Source organism: Dendrobates tinctorius, unplaced genomic scaffold (genome assembly GCF_039654945.1).
Source record: "Dendrobates tinctorius isolate UK_male_01 unplaced genomic scaffold, ASM3965494v1 ptg000160l, whole genome shotgun sequence".
In the NCBI taxonomy this organism is placed as follows: domain Eukaryota; kingdom Metazoa; phylum Chordata; class Amphibia; order Anura; family Dendrobatidae; genus Dendrobates; species Dendrobates tinctorius.
Window position 1 is genome coordinate 18,401 of NW_027361827.1, and position 21,593 is coordinate 39,993.

General features: G+C 45.1%; 1 protein-coding gene across 2 annotated transcripts in view; it reads left to right on the forward strand.

The window, feature by feature from the left end:
* LOC141052407 (zinc finger FYVE domain-containing protein 26-like) overlaps nucleotides 1–21,593 on the forward strand; it is a 100,888-nt gene that overhangs the window by 17,132 nt on the left and 62,163 nt on the right. For both annotated transcript variants that reach the window (XM_073549636.1, XM_073549635.1), the window contains exons 4-6: nucleotides 5,871–5,969; nucleotides 6,939–7,105; nucleotides 11,223–11,359. In XM_073549636.1, the coding sequence (XP_073405737.1) occupies nucleotides 5,871–5,969; nucleotides 6,939–7,105; nucleotides 11,223–11,359 (403 nt within the window). The remainder of the gene's footprint in view (nucleotides 1–5,870; nucleotides 5,970–6,938; nucleotides 7,106–11,222; nucleotides 11,360–21,593) is intronic.

Consider the following 21,593-nt stretch of genomic DNA (forward strand, 5'->3'; position numbering starts at 1 on the left):
GTTTTAAGCTAAAATATAGAATACCAGGTTGCACCTTTTTTGTTTTCAGGCTTCTCTTCCCTCTGTTAAATTGATTGCATCATGTAGAAAATCCATTATCCATCATACTATTATTGAATTTCGACAAGTCTTTTCTTCCAAATTCTCATTTATAGGCCAACACATTTTACTAGTCAGGTAAATTCACACTTGGAAAAAATTTGATGCAGAAGTTACCATTAATCTGGAAGGAGCTTCAAGGAATGATTCATTTAAATGAAAGAAACTGATTTTCTTGCTGCTATCTTGATGATGTCTTGGAGATCCATAAACAAACTGACGCCCATTGCAGACAGCCATCCTAAAGGGAAATTGTCATCTGACAGACTCTTTTAGTAAAGGACCTCCATAAGCGATTGTTATTGTAACATCTCCCATACGAAATGGCCCAAGAGCTTCCCAAGCTTGACAAAGTATGCACCAATCTGCCGTGGTCTCATTTTACCCGCAAAACTAACTGAATATTCAGATTTATGGAGCTCTGCTTGCCCAAAAAGTTTTCCTTCCTTGAGCAAGGTTACTCTTAAAATTCCTGTTCTCTGCTGAAGCCAGGCCAGCTGCGATTATTGAGCTGCATTGTCGTGATCTTTGGCACAGAACATGTTAAAACTGTCGGTGGATTTGCATGATAACATGTGAGCAGGTTTGTAGAAGTTTGTGTAGGAAATGCTCCATGTAACCCTAACCAAGGAACTGTGTCTACACCATTCAGAACTTGTCATGTTCAGCCTTACAGAAAATTGTATTTTTATTCTTGGCGTAAAATCTCTTTTTCAATGAATACACTTGAGGAAACTCCACCATGGTATAGGCCCCACCACTGAGGCTTACATTAGGTAGAAAAATATTGTTGTTTCTGCACCGTGATGCTATGCTATCTCTTTTGAATGATCATCTCTTCGCTGCTCAGTTTTAGGCCAAAAGCAGTAAGAGTGAGAAAACAAAATATGTAACAAGTAACAAGCATTAACCAACATGACCTAAACCCAGGGAAGACAACTCTGCTGAAAAGCAATCTCAATTGACCTGAGGAAGAAACATAGACAACATGGTGGCTTTTGTGTGTCCCCCCCCAATGTATTCAATGGAAGAGGGATTTCACTAAAAGTACAAAAATTATTTTTTCTTGTTAATAGCATTTGGTTATACAGCACCATGGGATGTCCTACAGTTGTCCCAAAGGGTGGGCAGTAACAAAGACCCACCTAGAATATTTTCAGTTCGCAGCACCTTATAACCCGCACTGGCTTTGAGAGAGGCATTGGCAGTGTTGCTGACCTTACGGATAAATGCCTTAGAACTTAACATCTGAAAGACCACAACCGCCCTTGTGAATAAGTAAAAGTGAGAAGAAGCGGCTCCACCCATGGAGCTGTGAATTTCCTTGCAGACCAAAGTCACTAGAAAAACTTAAAAATACACTGCACCCTGTCGGGGGGGGGGGGGGGGGGTCACAAAACGAGAGCCTGAAAGTTTAATGGCTTCTTTAACTGATAAAATAACTGACAAGCCATGCTCAAACCAGGCTGTGGTGAGAGCTCTCCGAAAGTGGAAAGGAGAACAGAAGAGAAGCATCATGTTATATACGGAATATGAAAAGAACTACCCTTTGGGAAAGAAGGCTTCTTATAACGGTAGATAACCCTGCCTCGATTGAGAACAAGGAACGGAAATCTTCAGAAGAGTGCATGTAACTTGGAGGTCCCGTTAATAGCAGTGGTCCTCACTAGATGGCGACCCACCAGGAAGGAAGTCTGTTAAAGACATTGCAAAGCAACTCGAAGGGAGAATATCAAGCACAAACATAAAAGGATAAGGTTCTAATGTTCCAAAAGGCACTGATAATAAGGTACACTGGTGTCAACCCCTGAATAAATACACAACCTTGAAATTGAGAATCTTGGCTTTCACAGTCACTAAGGATGGGTAGAATCATGGACCCTGAAAATTAGATTAAAAAGGAGAGGTGGAGGCCGCGGAGCACCGGCAATCAAATGAACCAGGTTGGAATACAAGGCTCGGCAATGTCAGTCTGGAGCCAACAGGATCACTAGAATGCCCTCCACAGAACATGAGAGAGAAAGGGGAAGGGAAGAGACCTGAGTTGGAAAATTCTCCCAATGAAATGACCAGTGTGCACCACAAATGATTGCGGGCCTAGGGGGACTGACAGCTAATCTGTATGCTTGAGACTGAGAAGAGACACAAATTGAGGCATGTTGGGAACCCTCCACCAAAATGAAAAAAAGGGCGGAAGGTTACCAAAAACCTGGAAACTACACACAAGTGCGGAAGCCTGGTGACTACAGACATGTCAACAGGAACTTTGCACCTCACCATGTATTTGACAGCCTAGATGAGTTTGGGGGGAAGGGGGGAGCAAGATGGATAGGGCTAGAAAATAAGGAATCCCCCCCCCCCATTCAAGGTAATTGAAATGAAGCTTGACTTTACCTGTATCCATCTCAATCAGTCGACACCTGCCTATTGTAGGGAAGGGCAAGTCAGTTGTGTTGTAGCGGTTTCAACGCCCAAAGTCAGATTATCAGATCACCAGTGAAAGACCAGGCCCACCAAATAACAAGCGCTCGGAAAAAAGAATGCACACTTGTGAGCAAAACAATTCTGTTAATTATTCTGTGACTACATTGTCTGTAAATGGTATAAGAAGCAATTCTCATTTAGATATTTGCACCCACTGCCCCCTCTGTAAACAGGTCATAATGAACACAGTTTATCATGTACCCATAACTCCGTTTTTTGCAGAACCTCAAAACATTGCATATGATGTAAGAAAGTACTGGATCAAGTATGAAACCTTGAATACCAGACTATAAGGCTAGTTAAAAGGGTTGTCCGGGCTTTTCACATAATCTCAGTGCATATCTGGGCTGCAGAATTGTGACAATAAGTAATTTACTTTATGTCACCAGTTTGCACGTTTTTCTAGATATTCTGAACAAAACGTCTAAGGGGGGGTGTTATGGCATTGAAATGAGAACTGGTCGTTTCCTCCTACTCTACTAAAAACATGCCGTCTGTAGCAACAACCCCACCCTCCATAGCTACAGGCCCTCCCCGTCCACATAAAGAAGGCCTCCTCACACAGTAACAAATCCTCCCCGCCACGCCATTCCCCCCCTCCCTGCCGCTCCATTCTCCCCCCACCAAGATGTGGAAGAGAGGTAAAACATTAACCCTTCTATACCAGTTGACAGGAGCTCTTTTGACATGTCTGATGGTAGAACCCCACCTTATGAGAACCGTACAGGTTTAGAACAAGATGCGGATAACTGATTTCACTGACCCAAGTCATAAAGACAGAATTGATTGTAAGATAGAACAAGCATAGAATTGGGAATATGTGGTGATCTCTAAAGCAAAGACCAGGATTAACATGAGAAGGCAGATTTGACATCCTCTCATCTTGGACACTTTAGAGTGAAGGAAGAAGCACTAGCTTGTGGACAGAAAAACATGCAACTCATGAGGATGCCAAGGTGAATGCTAGTAATTCCTTGCTTCGGAATGGTCTCTATATGTGGCCACTACCAGTAGATCGTTGAGATAGACTGTGTTCAGCATATGTGGTATTTAAGTGGAGAATTCTCTTGTGATAGGGACTCTAGGAGTTTTGGCGAGACTGAGGTCAACAAATCTGGCATTGAGTACTGTCCACAGGGAATAGAACAGTGTTTATTTCATGAGAGTTATCAGACGGTAACAAGTCACTCTTCCTGAAGCGCAGCTACCAATACAGTTCTGTATGAAAACTTCTTAACTGTAGCGATCTGTCGAGCCAGCAAGGCCGCCCTTGAGGACATGGATAGATTGGAAGAAATGTGGATGGTCCAGTTGAGTCCTCTGAATAAAAGAGGTAAATAATCTGCTTCAGAGTGTAACCCACATATACTACTTCTCAGACACAGGCTCTGTACTGTCCACAGGCTCTGTCCAAATCTCTCTCCAGGAGGAAAAACTTCCATTCTTAAACTATTTTGAGAGTAAGGCTCTAGTGGGGGTAAAAAACCTGTTGCTGAGGATATCCTCCAGGTGAAGGTCAAAGCTGTTCCGCATGAGAATGCTATGCGAGTCCGTTAGGCTAGAAGGAACTAAAGGACTCTCTTGTCATTCCTGATAGAAATAGATTAATGGAAAGAAACAAGAAAATTCTGGATGGCTGAGAAAATTGATGGTTTTATTATGGCATTTTAACTAATCTGAAGACTTTGTTGAATGTATGGTCCAAGATCTTCGACAAACGAAGCAGCAACTAACAGTCTATTTAGCGATTTTAATTGGCAGCTACTCATGCAGACTCCTAGGAAGTCTCGTAGAGTAGCAAAATTTTGTTGAGAGGTTGAAGAAATTGGGCCACAGTATAGCTGACACACCTGGTAAATAGAAAACCTACCTGTCTTAAGCAGCAGCAAAAATGGGTGTAATTTGTTGTCCGCCACTATGAAATCCGCTTTGAGTAGTGTCAATCTACTTATCCAGTGCGTCACCAAGGGATGCTGCATCAGATAGTAGCAAAGTAGTAGCTCTGGATGATTACTAAGGAATTGGTTCCTCCACAGAGGAAGAAAAGGATCTCTGAGCTTTTTAGAGGCGCTGCATGCTCCTGCTGTTAGCAGTTCAGGGAAGCCTGTGATTAGGAAAGTACATTTGCGGCAATCTACTTGGCCAGCCGAAAGCACAACTGTAGCAATCTACTTACTCACTTCAGGATTCCATGTTGGATAAAGAAAAGGTTGTGACTCTAGTGCACCCCTGAGGAACCATTGGAGGAGGACATGCTTCTCAGAAGCCTCCTATTTCTTTGGCAAGCAGGACAAAATTAAGAAAAAACACCAAGTGCCATCATTGTCAACCATTCTAGACGGTGAGGATGACTCAACGTTAGCGAGGAAAGTATACTTCACTGTCCCTCATTAAGATTTAGCATGCTGGGGGACAGCTTGGCATACTAATAGTGATAAATCCTTCTTCCTCCTGAAAATCAACGTTCGGGACATTATAATGATGCTGCCTCTCTCTGAAGTGACGAGATGATCGTGGGGCCAGGTTAACAGCAGTTGTGGCCAAGTCCCCGCAGAAGCTTGGAACTTCAGTAGACCCTGTTCACATTCGAGACTGCTGGGGGGTATCTAAAAGAATGTTTAAGATTTTGTGACTGGCAATAGTGGCAAGGGAACCCATACAAAAGAAGAAAGTTCTTTAGAAATAATCGTTATCAGCTTCAGAGAAGCGGTGTACTGGAACACTGGAGCAGAGGATTTCCGAGGATTAATATAAAGGAAGCAGAAAACCTAAAACTGAATGCTACCCACAGATCGACTACACATAAAATTTCCACTGTGGAAATTAGAGGGGAGGATGTTGGAATACTCACCTGTCCTTTACCGGAGGGCACTCCAGTGTCACTACCTTTTTGTGGCCTCACGCAGTAGTGGAGATACTGGGATGTTTTACTAATGTGGTGCTCCCCCTGTGGCCTTTCTGGACTATAAAAGAAGAGAAGTAGGGGAAATTGGCACCACCTCACAAAATGAAAGTATAGTGCAAAAATGCAGCAGACCTGATGCAGGCCTATTAAAGAAACTAGACAAAAACTGAGATGTCTAGTGTTTAAGAGGTTATAGCCCGCCATGCAGAGCCAACACTTAATTTTTTTCCTGCCTAGTGGCTGGGCCTATACCATGCTTCTGCATCTCCAATGCTATGAACGAGAAAGAAACATTTATCTGGCCGATTTCCTGTATTACTCCATTCACGTAGCTGTAGCAGGTGGTAGCATTTGCATTGATAAATTGAATTCATTTCTCCAGATTCTGTGAGTCGAGTTCCAGAAAGCAGCAGTCAGCCTGCAGATCCAGAACAAGTAATGCTACCCTCCACTGCGGAGCTGACTAATTCACCTTATGTGGGTAAGAATTTTGGCATTTAATTGATGGTACTTTAAAGGAAATATTTCACCTTGTAAAAGGCTATTTAGCTGCTGTGCTGTTAAATTGCAGGTAAATAAGGTTACAATGCTGACTGGCCACCATTATAAAAGAGCAGCTACTGGGAGAAATTAACTCCCTCCTGAGACTCGCCAGCTTTCAGTCATGGGGGTGATACAGGAAGCGGTTATTGTCATCCCTCACAGCACTGATCGCTACACTGTTATTGGCGTCTGTAAGCATGTCGCAACATTTTTATTTGGCAGCTTGTAGTGCATGGCACATGTGCTTATCAAACTGTCAAAGTGTTGGGGTGTACATACAGCTGCCGTTCACACAGTATTGTGAGCAATTCTGCGAGTGACAATAAGCCCTCTCTGCATCGCCCCATGACTGAAAGCTGGCAGTGCCCGGGAGGGAATAAGTTAATTTTCAGCAGTGTAACGCTTTTTAACATTATATCTGCAGGTAAATAGTGTTTTCTAAGGTGACAGGTTCCCTTTAAGGTCCCCTTACACATTAGGCTAACGTTGAACAAAACCACTGTTTTCGATGGGTTTGACAGACGTTAGCCTAATGTTCATATAGGGCCCCGACAGATCATTGTCGGGGGAGATAAAGATTCGGCATCTCTGTTTTTGAACTGCCTAATCTTTTGTTCCCTGAGGATGTCTGGCGGCTATGCTCTCGTAAAAAACACAGGAGCACTGTGCAGAACGGGTGTTCCTGGGGATAGCAAGGTAAGAGAACTGCCAGTCGAATGATCGACCAAACCATCGTTAGGCCGGCAGCTGTCTAAAGTGTATGGAGGAGGCTTTAGTTTGCAGTCATTGCATAGGTTTGTGCATTTTTACGTGAAGATGCTTTTTAGGCTCAGGGCACGCTAACATTTCTGGCTCAGTATTTCACGGTCCAAGTATCTGACATTTATCATTGTCCTTTCGGGTTCAGATCGATCTCGGTTGCAGTCTCCAGCAGGTCATCCGGATAAAGTCCACAGGAGGAACAGGTCTTCTCCAGAGTTCATACCTCCAGACAAACCTCCAGCAAAAACGCAATGGATACCAGATGAAACTGAAGTCACCTGCATGGTCTGTAAGAATGAGCGCTTCACCATGGTAAGAATGGCCACACTTCTCATTTCTTCACAGAGCGACATTGTTACTCCATCTTGTTTCATGATCACCCAGCCACTGCAGAAACCGGCGGCTGCTGCTGCTACAGTGTGCCTGTTATTAAAGAGAAATGAATATTCACTGCTCCACATGCCCGTAGTCCCTCCCACCTCTCGATGCCGGCTTCAGGGCATAGAGTTGGGAGGGACTATGGGTGCGGGTAGCAGTGAATATTCATTTCTATTTAATATGAGGCACAGGGTTAGCCGCAGCAGCCAGCTCCTGCCTCCTGTGACCCGCTCATCTGCCGCACCCCCACTTCATCCTCATCCACAGCAGAAACATCCAGACTATAAGACACACCCACCAAATTTTTTGGAGGAAAAAGTGCGTCTTAGAAAAGAAAATTACGGTAAATAGTAGCTAGTAGCCAAAACAAATTCAATACAATAATGAATTCACATAAACCTTTTATTCCCAACCCTTTAACACTCCATGATAGATATGTTTGTCATGGAGCATGTCAGGGTGTTTTCAGCAGGCTCAGGAGCTGGGCCTGCTTCAGAGAAGACATTTGCGTACTGTGTTAAGTAGCTGATATCTGTTCTTAAAAAGCTACCACCAATCGCTGCTGTAAGCTTAAACCCTGCTGTCCCTCACTGAAAGCATTTAAACAACACGATCGTGGTGAGCTGATGGGTTACCATGACAGTTATGGACCGGCTGGAGACTCCTGTACCCGCCATGATAATTCTCCTGAGATGTTCAACCATCATAGGAGACCATTATTTTTACTATACACTTCAATATTGCAGAATAAAGTACAAATGATGAAACATCCACAGGATCGACTGGAAAAAAAGGGGAATTTGTTTTAGTTTTTATAAATCTAAAGAAAATCATTTCTAATCACTCCAGTTAAAAATAAAGAAATATAAAATAAAAAAATATACATATTTGGTATCTGTCCAAACTATGTAATAAACTTTTTTTTTTTTTTTTTTTTTTTTTTTAATTTGTTTGGTAAATGTCGTAAATAAAAAAAGATTGCATTGCTTTTTTCTTCCTGTATCAACCACAAAAAAATGGACTAAAGTGATCAGCGTTTATTAAAGGGAAGGTGCCATCCAAAAATTTTTTTTTCAGCAATTGAAAAAATGTAAAGAATTAATGTTTACATTTTCTTAAAAAATATTATCGTTTGTTTTTAATTTTGCAAAATATGAAAAATAATTTTAAAAAGTTTGGCATTTCCACTTGTTAACACTAGGGGGAGCAGCTACTGAAATCTGGCACAAAAACCTATGACATCTATAGACACAGTGAGCAGCCATTTTGATGGGGCTTGCAAAGTTACTGACTGTCTTTGCATGTAAAGTCTGGATCAGAACAGGCCATCAATCAGCAGAAATGTGTCCTGGATTTCTGTGGAGCAGACAAGCAGACGGTCCATCCATGTGTATAAAACACAGCGCTCTTTGTACAATCCCTGGCACCGAACAGGGCGCCCCCCACAGACCAGCACACTGCTCTCCTGAAATACTCTGTGCTGCTGTCGCCCTGCTCCTTCCACCATACATCAGGCCCCTGTCCCCTCGGTTTCACACATCGCCAGGACGGGATCTGAGGAGAGGAATGAGGTCTTCGGTCACCGAGGATGGCAGGCAGCAAGGATTCTGGGAGCAGGGTGACAGCAGCACAGAGTATTTCAGGAGAGCAGTATCACACGGGATAGGATTAGATACACGGCTCAGCAGGCAGCATCACACAGGATAGGATTAGATACACGGCTCAGCAGTCAGTATCACACAGGATAGGATTACATACACGGCTCAGCAGTCAGTATCACACAGGAGAGGATTAGATACACGGCTCAGCAGGCAGTATCACACAGGAGAGGATTAGATACACGGCTCAGCAGGCAGTATCACACAGGAGAGGATTAGATACACGGCTCAGCAGGCAGTATCACACAGAAGAGGATTAGATGCACGGCTCAGCAGGCAGTATCACACAGAAGAGGATTAGATGCACGGCTCAGCAGTCAGTATCACACAGGAGAGGATTAGATACACTGCTCAGAATACAGTATCACACAGGATAGGATTAGATACACGGCTCAGCAGTCAGTATCACACAGGATAGGATTACATACACGGCCCAGCAGTCAGTATCACACAGGAGAGGATTAGATACACGGCTCAGCAGTCAGTATCACACAGGAGAGGATTAGATACACGGCTCAGCAGAAAGTATCACACAGGAGAGGATTAGATACCCGGCTCAGAATACAGTATCACACAGGATAGGATTAGATACACAGCTCAGCAGACAGTATCACACAGGAGAGGATTAGATACACGGCTCAGCAGACAGTATCACACAGGAGAGGATTAGATACACGGCTCAGCAGAAAGTATCACACAGGAGAGGATTAGATACCCGGCTCAGAATACAGTATCACACAGGATAGGATTAGATACACGGCTCAGCAGTCAGTATCACACAGGAGAGGATTAGATACACGGCTCAGCAGTCAGTATCACACAGGAGAGGATTAGATACACGGCTCAGCAGGCAGTATCACACAGGAGAGGATTAGATACACGGCTCAGCAGGCAGTATCACACAGGATAGGGTTAGATACACGGCTCAGCAGGCAGTATCACACAGGAGAGGATTAGATACACGGCTCAGCAGGCAGTATCACACAGGAGAGGATTAGATGCACGGCTCAGCAGGCAGTATCACACAGAAGAGGATTAGATACACGGCTCAGCAGACTGTATTACAGATATGCCCACACTGGTGAAACTTCCAGCCCCCCCAATTATACACAAGACTATGGGCTGTATAAGTCACTGTCCTCCTCAGACAGCCATAAAAGCAAAGGTGTCAGATTACCGGAGATCACTGGGGCTGTGAGTGAGGAGGCGGAGACAGAGCAGGAGGACGCTGGAGCAGGAAGCACAGGGCTGAGCCTGGAGTAAGCAGTACAGAGGAGCATAGATGAAAGTCACCCGCACTCACCACTCTCCATCCTCCGGCTCCAGTGAGCGCTTCTCTCCTCTGCTGACCACCTTCTCCATATCTACAGCCTCTCCTCACAACACAGGACCCGTTATGCCACAAGTGGTCCTGTGATAGAGGGTAAGTGGAGCTCAGCAGATAGCACTGGGCTACAGTAAAATGGCGCCCAGCCACACCTACAGCAGTGAATGGTGCAGCCCACAGGGGCGTGCCCAGTTCACTGCTACTGAGGCTGCAATGTGCGGTCGGAAGCCGACCGCAGTTTCCTATGTCCAGTGACGGCCATATTTGCAGACTGTATGAGTCCTCCACAGATCTGCAAATCAAGATGTCAGCGCCCAGTGGCTACATGAAAACATTATTACAAACAAACCATAAATCCTGGTTAGTACAACATTTGCTGAAACAACATGTTTTGTAACTTACTATTTTTTTGCAAATTATATAAAATTGCGGCACCTTCCCTTTAAGTACCCAAAAATGGTGTAATTTTTTTTTTTTTAAACCACTGAAGTTAAAAAAATAAACTGTGTTTTGATATTGCCGAAATCGTACTGACCTGAAAAATCGTTTCCTACATAGAATTAACAGAAAAATTAGCCCAAAAAACAAAAGCGGAATTTTACTGTAGACACTATGATAATAGGAATGGTGGTCTCAAAGCCACAACTCGTCCCGGAAAGAGACATTTCTATTTCAACAGAAAAATAAAAAAGACGGGTAGACAAAATAAAAATTAACTTTCCATAAGGATACAAAGAAAGTCATCATTCCAAATATTTTCAATTTAATTTATCCACTCACCTATAAAAGAACTACTTGCCATTCCTTCTAATGAACATGCCATGACAAAATATGAAAGAACTGAGGCGAGAGAGCGGGTAACCGCATTGGTGGTGACCTCAGGTAGATAAACCTCCAGGGACTTACAACAACCCTTAGAGATCTAAGCAAATAGCCCACCAAAATTCATTCCTAGGAAGACTCCATCGTGTTGACTATAACCCAGTGTTTTTCTTTCCAAGAAGGGAATTTGTCATTGCAAAGGGAAAGTCATCCCGTTGATACCCATGTGTTGTATCTCCGGTAGTTCAACCGCAGACATCATTGCAGGCGATGCGGAAGACTAGTCTGCAGCTCCTGCTCCATGAAGAAGATGGTGGTTGAAGGCTGCCGGGAAAACCCTGCCCGTGTGTGTGATCAATGTCATAACTATTTTTTTGCAGAGTAAGTATTTAATTTACTAAGGACGAGCATGAAAATTTCATCTTAAGGTCAGTCAATATACTGAAACATTTTTAGGAGCAGTAACAGAGAAATGGCACAAATCATTCTAAGAAGAGATGCTTGAAAATTATCGGTTTGCAAGGAATAAAGTGAGATTTTGAGTACTCACCGTAAAATCTTTCTCGGAGCCTTCATTGGGGGACACCGGAAACCATAGGTTTATGCTGCTGCCACTAGGAGGTTGACACTATGCAAAAAAAAAAGGGTTAGCTCCTCCCCAGCAGTATATACCCACCAACTGGCAGAAAGCTAATCAGATAGTGAGAAAGCAGTTGGAAAAGTAGAGAACATAACACGAATGAAACCGATAATAACAGAACCTGATACAATTGTAACCAAGGGCAGGTGCTGTGTCCCCCATTGAAGGCTCAGAGGAAAAGATTTTACGCTGAGTACCCAAAATCGTACTTTCTCTTTTGCTTCATTGGGGAACACAGGAAACTATGGGACGTCCCAAAGCAGTCCCAAGGGTGGGAAGAAGTATAATATCCTCAAGTCAGAGCTCAGGCCACTGCACCTTGCAGGACCTTTTTACCAAGGTTCGCATCCGATGAAGCATGTGTGGACCCTGTAGAACATGGTAAATGTATGAATGGAAGCCCATGTAGTAGCTTTGCAGAGCTGCAAGGCCGACGCCTGATGCCGAACTGCCCAGAGGCCCCCACCGAACGTGTGGAGTGTGCCCTTATCCTCAAGGGATGTGCTCTACCTCTTAGACGGTAACCTTCCAGAATGGTAGAAGGGATCCAACGCGCAATGGTAGACACAGGGAGACCCTTCTGTGGACCTTCTGGGATGAAGAACAAGAGAATCTGAGTGCCAGAAAGGCTCAGTCCTGGACAGATAAACGAGCTCTCGAAAGGTCCAGTTTGTGTAGTGACTGCTCTCGGGGGTTAGGGGGGGACGGGCAAAAGGATGGAAGTACAATGTCCTCATTTAGATGAAACCCGGAAGCCACCTTGGGAAGAAAGGATGGAACCGGACGAAGGACCACCTTGTCCTGGTGAAAAACCAGGTAAGGAACAGCAAGAGAACACTGCTAGCTCTGAAACCTGTCTAATTGAAGTAATCACTACCAGGAAAACCAGGTAGGAAAGGAATGTGGAAGGGACCTTACACAGTGGTTTAAGCTGAGACTCCTGTAAGACATCAAGCACCAAATTAAGATCCCAGGGATCCACGGGGGGCAGTTAGGGGAGAACGGAGTGTGAAAACTCCCTGGATGAATGTTTTGAGCTGTCGGCAAACTGCCAAATCCCTTTGGAAAAGAATGGACCGAGCCAAAACTTGTCCCTTAATAGAACTAAGGGACAATCCAGACCCGACTGCAGAAAAGACTAAATGGATGGAAGGTGAAAAACCATAGGAGCGATCCGATGAGTCTCTCACCAGCGAATAAATGCTTCCCATGTAAGGACAGCACTGTGGCTCAGTGGATAGCACTGCAGCCTTGCAGCACTAGAGTCCTGGGTTCGAATCCCACAAAAGACAACATCTGCAAGGAGTTTGTATGTTCTCCCCATGTTTGCGTGTTCTCCCCGTGTTTGCGTGGGTTTCCTCCGGGTACTCCGGTTTCCTCCCACATTCCAAAGACATACTGATAGGGAATTTAGATTGTGAGCCCCATTGGGGACAGTGATGATAATGTGTGCAAACTGTAAAGCGATGCGGAATATGTTAGCGCTATATAAAAATAAAGATTATTATTATTATTACGGTGGTAGATGCAAGAGGAAGAAGGCTTCCTCGCTTTAATCATGGTCTGGACAACCTGATCAGAGAACCCAGCTGAATTCAAAACTACGGCTTCAACGGCCATGCTGTTAAATTGAGCGACTGAGAACTTTGGTGGAAGAGGGGCCCCTGCGACAAAAGGTCCAGGAGATCCGGAAGTCTCCATGCCGGGTCCGCTAGAAGGTTGACTAACTCTGCGTACCAGGGTCTTCGTGGCCAATTCGGGGCGAACAGTATGGTGTTTATTCCCTCCGCTTTTATCTTTTTGATTACCCTGGGGATCAGCGGTATATGTGGAAATAGGTATGGAAGGGAGTACTGTGCCCAGGGCATCGTTAGTGCATCGGATCCAATCGTTAGCGGGTCATGAGATCTGGACACAAACTGAGGAACCTTGTGGTTGAGTCTGGATGCCATGAGGTCGACGTCCGTAATCCCCCATCTGAGACAGATCCTGTGAAAGACTGACTGATTTAGTGACCATTCGCCTGCGGCGAGACCCTCTCGGATGAGAAAGTCTGCCGCCCAAGATGGCATTCGAGCGACCTCTGATATCACTGCCGACTTCGAGTTCCCCCTTGATGGTTGACATACGCCACCGCCATGGACTTGTTGGACTAGACTCGAATAGCACATCCGTGAAGTTCCTGCCAATGAAGCAGGGAGAGGAATATTGCTTGGAGTTCAATACTGTCGATCGGAAGGGATGATTCCTGAGTTGACCACCGACACTGGAACGTCAAGACTGGCGTCCGTTATTACTATCTTCCAACGAATGGGAAGGAAAGACCTCCCGAGGTGGAATAAGAATACTCCCACCATTTCAGGGACTGCTTTATCTGCGGGGGATTGAGACAAACCGAACCAGGGAGCGGATCGACTTGTCCCATCTTGCCAGAAGGAAGCGTTGGAGAGGACGCATGTGGAACTGAACAAACGGAACTGCTTCCATTGAAGCAACTATCTTACCTAGAACACTCATAGAATACAGAAGCGGGGAGAGCGACCTCTGAGTGACCAAACTCCACACTAGAGACTTTTTTCCTTGGGCAGGAAACTCTTTGCTTGGGCGGTGTCGAAGAGCATTCCCAGAAAAATAAGATGTTGGACCGGAATCAGAGACGACTTTGCGGTGTTGACAGTCCAGCCCAGACGAGAAAGTGTCCAGAGTGATCTGCAGACTCTCCTGGCGCGTGGAGTTGGTTGTGGCCTTGATGAAGATGTCATCTAGATAGCAAATGACGAGGATGCCCTTGCTGCGTAGAATGGCAATCACTGTTGCCATTACTTTCGTAAAAACTGTGGGGGCAGTGGCTAAGCCAAACGGCAGCGCTGTGAATTGGAAGTGAACACCCTGAATGGAGAAAGGAATCTCTAGTGCGGGGGAAAAATGGGAATGCGCAGGTAGGTGTCTTGAATGTCCACCAAGCAGAGAAATTCCTCTGGCTCCATGGAGGCTATTACGGATCGAAGGGACTCTATCTTGAAGTGATGCAGACGCACATATTTATTTAGTAATTTGAGGTCCAGGGTGGGACGAGCTGAGCTGTACTTTTTTGGGACCACAAACAGGTTTGAATAAAACCTGAGAAGCGCTCTCGTGTGGGAATGGAGACGATAACGCCGGCCTTGAGGAGGGAGTCGACGGCATTGAAAAACCCTGGAATGAGAAAAGCATTCTTCGGTGGATAGGACTCGAAAAAATTAAATCGAGGGAGAGTAGATAACTATCTTGTAACCATAGGAGATGACGTCTCGGATCCAGGCGTTGTCGACTACGGAAAGCCACTCGTCCCAAAACTGAAGGAGACTACCGCCCACCCTGGGAGAGTTCCCAGGTGGAGGTGACCCATCATGCTGAGGAGAATCTATTGGTGCCTGACCTGGGTGGCCAGCGTTGAGCTGGTCTAGAGCGCCAGGTCGGGGTTGGTTTCAAGGAGGGTCTTTTCCTTTGTTGACGCACTGGGGACTTGTCCTGTCGGAGGGTTACTCTGTGGCGGGAACCTCCGAAAGGAACGAAAAGAAACTGTACGACGGGGCGTGCGTTTGACTCTGTTGGGGTAGAGACATACTCTTTCCTCTCATAGAATTGGAGATTATCTTGTCCAGCTCATCTCTGAAGAGACGAGACCCGTGAAAGGGAAGACCTGTGTGGGATTTCTTTGAAGCTGAGTACACGTTCTAAGCCTTCACCCAAAGGACCCTGCGGATGGTGATGATGTTGACGGCTGCTAGGGCTGAACAGGCGGCAGAGTCGAGAGACTCAGACAAGAGGTATTTTCCCGCCTGGCCGATTTGGTCCGCCAGATCTGCCAGCTCATCTGCAGGGGCACCAGCGATGATACGCTGGTGGAGATGTTTCGCCCAGGCCGAGACTGCCTTTGCTACCCAGGTAGCTGCGAAGTACGGGCAGAGGGAAGAACCTGCAGCCTCAATGGCGGACTTGGCCAGGGGGATTCAATGTGTCTGTCAGAGGGTTCCTTTAAGGAGGAACCATTAGAGGACGTATAGTATTTGTGGCCAACTGGGAGACCGGAGGGTCCACCGAGGGAGACGCTGCCCACTTGCTAAGTAGGTCAGGTTCAAAAGGCTACAGGACGCTCATGCAATTTTCTTCTCTGAAAATGCTTGTCTGGGTGCTGCCATTCCACTGCAGAGATCCTGCTGAACTCATTGTGGTTGGCAAAGGCACGGGGAGGCCCCTTCAATTTCCTGAAAGACACTGTCTGATCAGAGGGACAGATCTGAGACTTTTGATAAAAGTCTCGCTAACGGCGACAATTAAAACTATCCACCGCAGTTTGGAGACCTGTGCAGGTCTAGATCTGAATCTGACTCAGAACGAGGGTCTGATTCTAGCAGCTCTGGAGCTTTGGATGAGGGAGATAGGGCGAGAGCTGTAGGATGGTGACGGAGATGATGAGCTGGATGGTGAGCTAATGCAGGCGTGCTTTTTGGAACTTCTGGACTTCCTGCGAGGGGAACCCCTTTGGGTATGCGAGGGGTTAACAGCCGACGCATCCAAGGGGGGTAATTTTGACCCGCTGGCAGGGGTAGGATTCGAAAGCCATTCCAAAACAGAGACCAAAGTATGAGATACCTTGGTTAAGTCAGCTACCAAATGATATAGAGATGTCACCCACTCAGGTGAGGGCGCACTCTTCGTTGCGAGCAGTGGGGGCTCCTGGAAAGATGCGTTAGATGGCTTGCAATTATGGCAGAGGGATGAGGTCTGACCCAAGGGTAACTTCTTGTGACACGAGGAACATGCGAAGTGTACTACAATGGTAGGAGGAAGGGAGTGAGACTCCCTAGAGTTAGACATTGGATAAAGTGGAGGAGTAAGACAAAAAGGGGCAACGGAAAGCTACCGGGGATGAGAGCTGACCCCCCTTCCTAGTGACAGAGCTTACAGATCTTGATACTGACTGAGGGAACTGCTAGGCAGAGCACCAGGGGTAGTAGGCTGGAGTCCAAGCCACAGGGATGAGGCTGCAGTCAGTGTTGAAATGGCACCGAGTCGTGGGCGAAGCATAATAGCACGCACGTATTTCATGCTCAGGGAGCAAAAAGAGCGCGCAGCGTGGCTGGGACTAGGGAGAGAGGACCACTCTAATTGGGTGGGCGGAGTGTCAGTGCGAGTGATTGGATGGCCTTTTGCGGGCGTGGTCTAGCCCTTTGGTAGGTCAAAGTCGGAGACTAAATTTGGGCTGGAAAGCCACAGGGGGGAGAGGGATGGGCGCAGTAGGTGCCGCGGGCCACCTAGTAAGCCAGGGATAGGACCGGAAGGCAGCCGAAGAGTGCCGCTATTTAACCCCTTAATAAATGGAGCTTTTTTCGGTTTTGCATTTTTCGCTCCCCTTCTTCCCAGAGCCATAACTTTTTTATTTTTCCGTCAATATGGCCATGTGAGGACTTATTTTTTGCGGGATGAGTTGTACTGTTGAATGACATAATTGATTTTAGCGTGTCGTGTACTTTAAAACTGGAACAAAACTGGCAAAGTGGCAGCAGCATACACCCATGGTCTCCTGTGTCTCACAATGAAGAGAAAAGTAATTTAGTGAAGATAGTTCTGAATCGATTCATTGGTCCAGGTCAGCATTCTGGGGTTGCTGAACGGAAACCCAGTGTACTGTCTCTTACCTGCCAGTATCTGCTGCTTGTCTTTTGATTAGCTGGCCTGGCACAATGTCACATGTAAAGAATTCCAAGCCGGCTAAAGGAAGGGTCTAGGAAGCTGGGAGTTCTAAGGGCTCAAGTCTGACAACCGCCAAGCACCACAGGACCTGTTTCTGAAATTGATCTCTACTAATTAGTAAAACGGACGTCTAGAGAGGCAACAGATGCTCTTTAAATAAAGGGTGGGCCATGTATATGGCTACACCTAAAAAAAATGGGAATGGTTGGTGTTATCAACTTCCTGTTTTGTGGCACATTAGTATATAGGAGGGGGGAAACGTTTCAAGATGAGTGGTGACCATGGTGGCCATTTTGAAGTCGGCCATTTTGGATCCAACTTTATTTTTTTCAATGGGAAGAGGGTCATGTAACACATCAAACTTATTGAGAATTTCACAAGAAAAACATTGGTGTGCTTGGTTTTAATGTAACTGTATTCTTTCATGAGTTGTTTACAAGTTTATGACCACTTATAAAATGTAATAAATAAAGCCAAGGTTGCACTACATTGTACTAAAGCAAATCAGTGTGTGATGAATGAAATGTGAATAGCATAATGGCTTTAAGAAATGAAAAAGCACATGAGATGCTTAGCACAAGATTTGGCCAAAAATTGTGAGCCCATCTACCAATGTCAAGGGAATCTCTCACTTATAAAATGTGTTCAAAGTGCTGCCCATTTTGTTGGATTGTCAATGCAACCCTCTTCTCCCACTCTTGACACACTAGCAACACCGCAGAAGAAATGTTAGTCTAAGGGGGTCAGATTCCTTGTAGGAATGCTCGGACCTGACACCCATAATGTGGTGGTGCACCATCTTGCTGGAAAAACTCAGGGAATGTGCCATCTTCAGTGCATAAAGAGGGCAATACATCATGTAGCAATTTCAGATGTCCAGTGGCATTGAGGTTTCCATTGATGAAGAATGGCCCCACTATCTTTGTACCCCATATACCACACCTAATCATCAATTATGGGTGTCAGGTCCGAGCATTCCTACATGAACAGTTTCCTGGAAAGTGGATTGGTCGTTGCGGGCCAGTTGAATGGCCATCAAGGTCTCCCGATCTGACCTCCTTAGACTTTTATCTTTGGGGTCATTTGAAGGCAATTGTGTATGCTGTGAAGATACGAGATGTGCAGCATCTGAAACAACGGATACTGGAAGCTTGTGCTAGCATTTCTTCTGCGGTGTTGCCATCAGTGTATCAAGAGTGGGAGAAGAGTGTTGCATTAACAATCCAACACAATGGGCAGCACTTAAAACATATTTTATAATTGGTCATAAACTTGTAAATAACTCATGAAAGAATAAAGTTAAGTTAAAACCAAGCACGCCATTGTTTTTCTTGTGAAATTCTCAATAAGTTTGATGTCACATGACCCTCTTCCCATTGGAAAAAATAAACTTGGATCCAAAATGGCCAACTTCAAAATGGCCGCTATGGTCACCACCCAACTTGAAAAGTTTCTCCCCTCCCATATACTAATGTTCCACAAACAGGAAGTTGATATCGCCAACCATTCCCATTTTATTTAGGTGTATCCATATAAATGGCCTACTCTGTATAATAGATGAACAAAAATCAGAAAAATCATCCCTTACTCAGAGAGGGGGACACTGCAACTCAACTCCAAAGCATGATTGATCCACCCCCATGTTTAATGGTTAGCAAGATGTTGTTTTCCTGAAATTTTGTGCCCTTTTTTCTCCACACATACCTTTAATCATTGTGGCAAAGAGTTCTATTTTAACCTCATCAGTCCACAGTACTTGTTTCTAAAATGCACCAGGCTTGTTTAGATGTACTTTTGCATACTTCTTATGATGAATTTTATGATGAGGATGCAGGAGAGGTTTCCTTCTCATGACGCCTTCCGTGAATGACATATTGTGTAGGTGTCTCTGAGCAGTAGAGCAATGTACCACAACTCCAGACTCTAAGTCTTTTTGAAGGTCTTTTGCAGTTAAACGGGGGTTCTGATTTGCCTCTATGGTAATCATACAAGTAGCTCTCACTGAAATTTTGCTTGGTCTTCCAGACCTTTTCTTGACCTCCACTGTTCTGGTTACTGTCGTTTCTTAATTAAAATTGGAACTGAAGAGAGGGCAACTTGAAAACGCTTTGCTGTCTACTTATAGCCTTTTCCTGCTTTGTGGGCCTCCAACATTTTCAGAGTGTTAGGCTGCTGCTTAGAAGAACCCATGGCTGTTGTTTTTTGTCACAAGGTTAAAGAAGGCTGGGTTTTTCTAAAGCTTGGAAATCTGCTTCTCCTGGCCTTAACTAATAATGAATATCCGATAATTTGGCAAGAAAGGTATTGTGTCTTCTAACTAATAGATGACTGTGGAGACCTGTGTGTGGTAAGCAGTGCCTTCACCCCCCTTTCCACCAATCCCGTAAAGAATACACAGCAAGACCTAGATGGTTTGAACAGGTTGGTCACAGTTTATTAGTTACCTAAGCAGAGAAGGGCAATTACATTTCGTAACGGGAAGCTCATGGCTGAGATCCTGTCGACAGGCAATTTTTGCCAACGAGCGGTCACGAACCTTTGCCCTCCTCTACTTCTTACGCTGTGACTTAATTTAGTTAACAAAGATTAGTTATATATACATAATTTTTTTTTTAATGCATAATACACATATTTACATATCTTTGTCACAGTTCGTCTGTCAATTTACACCCCATCGAAATATGTAAGGGACGGAGGGTGGGACAAAAGCTTCCAAGTGAGTGACCGCCGGAGGGATAAGGAAGTTGCTGACCTGGGCACCTAGATTTAGCCCCTGTAGGTGTGGCAGTAGATACCATCCCCTCTAAGGACCATTGGACAGCAGGGCATCCCAATTAGCACATCACCGAGGGGAGTGTTGGGAGGGGGGCTAGGTGAATTGGGCACTGTCTGTATTTTTTTAGCTTTTGTCTATGGGGCTCCAACGTGGAGCCGATCGGGAGGCGGGAGGAACGTGCGGAGCACCGGCCTACCCGCACCGCATCATGACCGGTGGGGCGAGCAGTGAAAAGCCCAGGGCCCTCCTCGGGAGCTCCGGGTCCGACGAGGAAAGCCGGGACAACGAACCCAGGAGTTCTGCCAAGAGAAGGGGGCGCCACATGGGACAGATCCGACGCTGACTCACCGGGAGGTGAGCTGGCAGGTGGCGGCATTGGCAGAGGAGAGGCAACGGGATCACGGGAGGTGAGGCCTGGGGAGAGGTCGGGGATTACCGGGGTGGATGGAGCCTCGGGGGGAGTTGAGGGAGCCTGAGAGAGGAACCAGGGAGGGTGAATACCCAGGCCATTAATAAGTGTGATTCCAAGCCTCACCTTCCTGTGCCTCTCTCTACAAAAGCTTCAAAGTGAGTGACCGCCGGAGGGGAGTGGTGCGAGGGGGGGCTGGGTGAATTGGGCACTTTCCGTATTTTATTAGCTTTTGCCTATGGGGCTCCACAGTCAGAGGCACATTCCTTATGCAGTACTGTGCCTGCCAGTCATCCTATCAAAAAAAAACTGGAAACCTCTGTTTAAAATAATGAACAAATCTTTATTACACACAATATCAATTCATTAAAACATAGGGATTGTAAGGTAGTACATGATTGGACAACACATGGTACATTTAGGTAAAAAGTGGTAACAGTAATATCAACATACTCTTTATTGCATGATTATTCTTAAAAAAGTAGTCTTAAATATATAAATGTGGAATTTCGCATAATATTTCCCAAGCTGGAATCAAAATAAAATTATCTAATAACACCACAAATAGTTTAAATTAAAGCGGATGTATTTATAAATCTCTATTATTAAGCTTAAAAAAAAAAATGCTCAATGCTGCATATAATTTATTATTACACTGCCATCTAGTGGCAAAGGAAGGAATGGTATCCTCTCAACAATTTTCAGAACAATTCTTACTATCCAATTCCTCACAAAGGTTCCTTATGTGCATTGAGGGGAATGTCAAGCACTATTTATTAATTATACTACAAAAATCAAAAAAGTGCATACATAAAAGGGTTAATTCAAAGTGCAAAGTTGTTCTAATAATGCTAGGCAGCCCTCATATCAAAAACACACAAGGCTTTTAAGACGACATACCACCAATACAGTACCGATGGACCACGTGTAGGAAACCACCGATTGCGTTCTTGCTTCTTCCGAAGAATGATGGTGAAGAAGCCATAACCCTAACAGGCTGCCATATTTTTCGGACTATAATTAAAAAATTTTTGGGGAAAATGGGGGTGCGTCT